This window comes from Eleutherodactylus coqui, chromosome 1, assembly GCF_035609145.1.
Source record: "Eleutherodactylus coqui strain aEleCoq1 chromosome 1, aEleCoq1.hap1, whole genome shotgun sequence".
Taxonomy (NCBI): Eukaryota; Metazoa; Chordata; class Amphibia; order Anura; family Eleutherodactylidae; genus Eleutherodactylus; species Eleutherodactylus coqui.
The window spans coordinates 531,059,654-531,065,775 of NC_089837.1; the positions used below are offsets into that span (position 1 = coordinate 531,059,654).

A 6,122-nucleotide genomic window follows, 5' to 3' on the forward strand; every position below is an offset into this window, starting at 1 on the left:
CTCTACACAGCAGTCCCAACTACCTCTGAAGGCCTTCACACTCCGATATCTTCAAAGGAACTCTACACATTTAATTAACAAAACCTGTAAGTGTGGGGTTTACAAGCTCCAAACACTCTTCTCTTACGGCCTCAGGCTGCGGACCCCCAATCCATTAGATATTGGTGGTCTATGTTGAGGATGGAGCACACATTTTTAAAGTCTGGATAACCCTTTATAAGGTTTGGTAGGTTTTTATGGTTGATTGCGTGTTGATGACTCGACTTTTTCTGACACCATTAAGTGTAACGAGGAAGGGGAGAACCTCTAGTAATTTGGTGACGGTATTCGGTACAGGTCTCACTCATTGGATGGATCTTTCACCTATAAACTGTACTAATTACTTTCCTCTGAAAAATGTTTCTTCAGGGGAAGACGGGATGAGCGACTCTTGGGGGTTTCTCCTGTTACCTCACCAACATGAAGTAGAAGATAAGCCATCCATTATTGGCAGAAGAGGCTCTGGACATAAACTAGATAAAAGTATTACATGTTCTGAATGCGGACAATATTTCAACCAGAAATCAAATCTTACAGAATATCAGAGAACTCACACAGAGAAGAAATTCTCATGTCCTGAATGTGGGAAATGTTTCACAGATCAATCATATCTGAAGAAACATCAGCGAATTCACACAGGAGAGAAGCCGTACTCATGTTCTCACTGTGGTAAACGTTTTACCCAGAAATCAAATCTTAATGAACATCAGAGAATTCACACAGGAGAGAAGAGATTTTCATGCTTGGAGTGTGGGAAATCTTTTACCCGTAATTCGAGTCTTACAGAACATCAGCGAATTCACACAGGGGAGAAGCCATTTTTATGTTCAGAATGCGGGAAATGTTTTACCCAGAAATCAATTCTTGTTATACATCAGAGAATTCACACAGGGAAAAAGCCATTTGCATGCCTGCAGTGTGGGAAATGTTTTAATTTTAAACAAGGGCTTGAGATACATCAGAGAATTCACACAGGTGAGAAGCCGTTTTCATGCTTGGAATGCGGGAAATGTTTTACGTGTAAACAAAATCTCAAGACACATCAGCTAAGTCACACGGGAGAGAAGCCATATTCATGTCCTGAATGTGGGAAGTGTTTTACCCAGAAATCAGATCTTGTGTTACATCAGAGAATTCACACAGAAGAGAAGCTGTTTTGATGGTTAGACTGAAGTAAATGTAGCATCCGTGGAGCTGTATTGTCGGACCTGCTGTCTTTTGATGTAGAACAGAAAACCATTACTGCTTAACAGAGATTTGGGGTCTGATCTCAGTGACAACTATTGCGCGGTAATGGCCCGATCCATCATCGATAACTGTCACTGGAACAGAAAACTCCAGTGTGGGGAATATCAGGGCTGTGTATGGAACAATGAGTGCTGTTTTCCTCAGTAAAGTTGGGTTCACATCACATTTTGAGCCTTCCATCAGGATATAGGTCCAGAGGACTCCAATGGAAGGCTGCAACGTGTGGCAATGTATTGGCACACGGTGGAATACCTTGCTATACAGCCCTCACCTGCCAATTCAGTATTGTAGTGACCCAGAATGGTCACTGCATATTGTTAATGTAGTTCTAGGAATGGAGGATGTGTGTTTTGAGATTGTGCCTTTACTTATGCCATATATTTATAATGGTTTTACCTTGTTAATTAATGACTGTATTTGAGGCTAGTGGTTGGAAGATCATAGAGTTCAGATTAGAGACCAGCATTTCTCCTAGATTACTCACTGGCATTCAGCTCGCTGCTGTTGGGAGGACCCAAAGTTATAAAAGTAGTCGCAAAATTCCAGAAAGCTCAGAAGTGAGTAGAGCAGGTGTAGTAACAAGTGAGCAGCTAGCTGGGATAGGCAGCAGGAGCAGCCGCCTGTTTCCAAGGATTGAAGGTTAAAGTGTGCCAAGTACGGGTTGCAAGATGTTTCCCAAGCATTACGGGGTTTTAGGCAGCAGTACTTCTAGCCACCACCTCTGAACCTGGATATTATGAAACTGGACTGCATTGGATGTGACATTGTTACCATCTGGGTGAGCAATAAAAGTGTCTTGTTTTCTGTTACGCAGCCTTTGTGGACTCTTCTTCTAGGGGGCCACTGCTCTGCACCACTACATCACACCAGAGAGCAGGAACCAGCTTGTAACATCAATCCCACAAATTTCACTGAAGAGGGCCATTTTCCACCATGACACCAACCTCTCACTTTGGCACTCTACAGGATCCTCATCTTGACTGAAGACAGCCCGGACACCCACAGGGGTTTTCACACTCATCACTTGAACCTGGCCAACTGCAATGCAAGCTTCTCTTAAGCGATGGCCCTTCAGTTCACGGTAATTCTCTTACCAAAGAGAAATAGACACGTCAGCAGCACAATCTTCAATGCTGAGTCAGCAGGGTAGTAACATGGACAGTCACAAAAAAAACGGATTCAGGGCTTAGTCACACAGCCGCCGATGCGCCCGTGTGACTGAGCCCTTACTGCAGAAAGAAGACAGCCGCACTTCAGGACGGACGACTCCCCGCAGTGCTGAAGAAAGAACACATGACCAGCAATGAAGCTGGTCACGTTCTTTCTTCCGGCACTGCAGAGAGACGTGCGTCCGTCGTCTTCCTGCAGTGACTACGCCCTCAAGGTCCAAATTTTACATGGTCTAAAGGAAGGTGTGACAGCATCAAGAGGTGCAGATAGCAATTTCTTTTATTTTGCTTATTAAGCCGAAACATTGCTACTTTTTTGTTTGGAAGGAATAAAGGTAATTCTCTTACCGTGATCTGACAGGCAGGCAATCTGCAGTGGCAGCACTGGGGCCTTTCAGAAGGCCCTCAGCTGAGATGACACCCGCACAGCAACCCACAATCTTATCACAGGGGGCATTATGGGACCCCCAAACATCAATCAGGGCATTTAAATGCAGCTGTTGGGATGGACGGTGGCATTTAAAAAGTTTACAGCTCCGCTCAGCGGCACTGCTTATTGGAGCTGTTGCGGGCAGGTGTCAGCTCTAATGAACAGCTAGCACCCACACTGTATGGAGCGGGATCGACCAGCAATCCCCCTTCATACATACTACAAACCTGCGGACGTAGCTGGATGTCCTTGAGCTTTAAGGGGTTAAAGAGGTGACTCCATGAAGAACATCAGTTATACCCAGCCCATAATTCTAAACATTTTCGGTATTCACACATTAAAAAATGTTTCTTTGCCCGGATATTCCAGGACTAATGTTAGAATAGCGCCACCTGCTGTGTCTATTCTGTTTCCTCCTCAGCTCTTGCTGACTTGGTCTCCTGCTTAGTCTTGCTTTGCCCTCTGCTTTAGTGGGTATGTAGAGGGGTGGTTCGCAGCGGCCTCTGAAGCTGCAGGGTCTTCTCAGAAGAGATGCTAAGCAGTTACAGTAATGCGGTCTTACTCCAGTCTAGAGGGAGGCTGTACAATTGGAGCAGCATGGAGGGTATACAAGTTTAGACATGCACACATGAGGCATGATAACTTTGTAGGGCCACAGAGTGAGCATTAGCACTTTTAGGGGGAACAGAGGTTTCAGTTGCAAGATGGGGTGGGGGGGTGGGGGGTAGAAACAAGTCATAGATGGAAGAAAGCTTCATGGCGGACTAGACCTTCAATCAGAGAAGACATTACTGGAGGTAACTGCACTGTAATCACTATCAGTATGTACCGGTGTTAAAGGACTATTACGTGGTGACTGCATTGTTCAGAAGTATACTAGAGCTATAGTGCTAGTACTAGACTACTGAGCCCACTGGGTTAGAAAAGCCGTTTCACAGTGTATAGATCTGTATTTCTTCTGACTTTGGTTGGATGCAGTCCTGACCGTGGCTATTACTAGGCTCTTCTCGATCGGAACTGAACATTTCTTGTAGGAAATCATTTAACTGTGTCTGAGATAAAAGGGTATTTGGGGCAGAGAAAACTCCTTACTGTTAGATCTATACATCAGGGTAAAGCATTTATCAACCGCTTAAGGCCCAAGTGCAGTAAAATATACGGTGCTTGGTCCTGGTCTTTAATCCTGGCCAATAGCAATAGTACAGGGTGGGATTAAAGCCTCTGTTCCTGCAATCAAGCAGGAGCAGGTTTTCTTCTCGGCTGTCCCATCATGGAGTTGGACCTTCACCCCTCCCCACAGCTCCTTTCCTCATCTCTCCTCTGTTATCTCTCCTTTCATACAGAATTTCCACCTTCAGGTTTTTCTCATTACTCTTCAGTAGCTCTTTTTATATCTTCACCCTCCCCCAGCGGATCTGCTCCTTATCTTCCCCTCAGTGGCTTCCTTCCTAATCTTCCCGATGGCTTATTTTATTATACACTCACACCTATGGCTCCTTCATTGTCTCCTCCGCTCTTTTCATATATCCACTGGTGGCTTCTTTCATACCATATCTTCCCCCAGTGGCTCTATTTCCATTTCTCCCCAACTGCCCTTTTCATAATTTTTCTTTTTCCAGCGGCTCCTTTCCTCTTCTCTACCTTGATTGCTCCTTTCCCCTTCTCTTCCCTGGCGGTTCCTTTCCCCTTCTCTTCCCTGGCGGCTCCTTTCCCCTTCTCTTCTCTGGCGGCTCCTTTCCCCTTCTCTTCTCTGGCGGCTCCTTTCCCCTTCTCTTCCCTGGCGGCTCCTTTCCCCTTCTCTTCCCTGGCGGCTCCTTTCCCCTTCTCTTCCCTGGCGGCTCCTTTCCCCTGCTCTTCCCTGGCGGCTCCTTTCCCCTGCTCTTCCCTGGCGGCTCCTTTCCCCTGCTCTTCCCTGGCGGCTCCTTTCCCCTTCTCTTCCCTGGCGGCTCCTTTCCCCTTCTCTTCCCTGGCGGCTCCTTTCCCCTTCTCTTCCCTGGCGGCTCCTTTCCCCTTCTCTTCCCTGGCGGCTCCTTTCCCCTTCTCTTCCCTGGCGGCTCCTTTCCTCTTCTCTTCCCTGGCGGCTCCTTTCCCCTTCTCTTCCCTGGCGTCTCCTTTCCCCTTCTCTTCTCTGGCGGCTCCTTTCCCCTTCTCTTCCCTGACGGCTCCTTTTTTCTTCTCTTCCCTTGCGGCTCCTTTCCTCTTCTCTTCCCTTGCGGCTCCTTTCCTCTTCTCTGGCGGCTCCTTTCCTCTTCTCTTCCCTGGCGGCTCCTTTCCTCTTCTCTTCCCTGGAGGCTCCTTTCCTCTTCTCTTCCCTGGCGGCTCCTTTCCTCTTCTCTTCCCTGGCGGCTCCTTTCCCCTTCTCTTCCCTGGCGGCTCCTATCCCCTTCTCTTCCCTGGCGGCTCCTTTCCCCTTCTCTTCCCTGGCGGCTCCTTTCCCCTTCTCTACCCTGATGGCTCCTTTCCTCTTCTCTTCCCTGATGGCTCCTTTCCCCTTCTCTTCCCTGATGGCTCCTTTCATCTTCTCTTCCCTGGCGGCTCCTTTCCTCTTCTCTTCCCTGGCGGCTCCTTTCCTCTTCTCTTCCCTGGCGGCTCCTTTCCTCTTCTCTTCCCTGGCGGCTCCTTTCCCCTTCTCTTCCCTGGCGGCTCCTTTCCCCTTCTCTTCCCTGATGGCTCCTTTCCTCTTCTCTTCCCTGGTGGCTCCTTTCCCCTTCTCTTCCCTGATGGCTCCTTTCCTCTTCTCTTCCCTGGCGGCTCCTTTCCTCTTCTCTTCCCTGGCGGCTCCTTTCCTCTTCTCTTCCCTGGCGGCTCCTTTCCTCTTCTCTTCCCTGGCGGCTCCTTTCCTCTTCTCTTCCCTGGCGGCTCCTTTCCTCTTCTCTTCCCTGGCAGCTCCTTTCCTCTTCTCTACCCTGACAGCACCTGTGTGCAGTACTTGCGTAGCTTCCCTGTGCATTTACAATGACTGTTAAGATGCAGGAGGTTCAGTGCTTCACCGCATGTTTCATGCTCTCTGGAATGATCAGCCACCTCCATTGTACCAAGAGAATTAGGATGCAATACTTGTCAGATCATAAATAATGTGTATTTGTTAGTTTTGTGACTTTTTGTGCGTGTGAGAGTGAAGGGCCAGTGTATACGTTATATTGGGTTCTGTATAGTTTGTGTATCGTCAAACTGTTAGACTAAAAATGGGTAAAAAATGCTCAAACGGTTAACCAGACCAGAAGGGGTGGAGCTAG

The 6,122-nt window shown here is 47.7% G+C and overlaps 2 protein-coding genes across 3 annotated transcripts in view; one reads left to right on the forward strand and one right to left on the reverse strand.

Moving 5' to 3' along the window:
• LOC136591136 (zinc finger protein OZF-like) overlaps positions 1–2,096 on the forward strand; it is a 36,657-nt gene extending 34,561 nt beyond the window's left edge. For both annotated transcript variants that reach the window (XM_066588475.1, XM_066588476.1), the window contains exon 7: positions 409–2,096. In XM_066588475.1, coding sequence (XP_066444572.1) covers positions 409–1,199 — 791 coding nt within the window. In that variant the 3' untranslated portion in view covers positions 1,200–2,096. The remainder of the gene's footprint in view (positions 1–408) is intronic.
• A 2,333-nt stretch (positions 2,097–4,429) lies between these two features.
• Positions 4,430–5,836, reverse strand: LOC136607188 (antho-RFamide neuropeptides-like). Its single transcript, XM_066589028.1, has one exon. It carries the CDS (start codon positions 5,834–5,836, stop codon positions 4,430–4,432), a length of 1,407 nt encoding a protein of 468 aa, XP_066445125.1.
• Positions 5,837–6,122: the final 286 nt, after the last annotated feature.

Excerpts from the sequence above, each read along its gene's own strand:
- LOC136607188 (XM_066589028.1), bottom strand. The coding sequence starts at position 5,836 with ATGCACAGGGAAGCTACGCAAGTACTGCACACAGGTGCTGTCAGGGTA.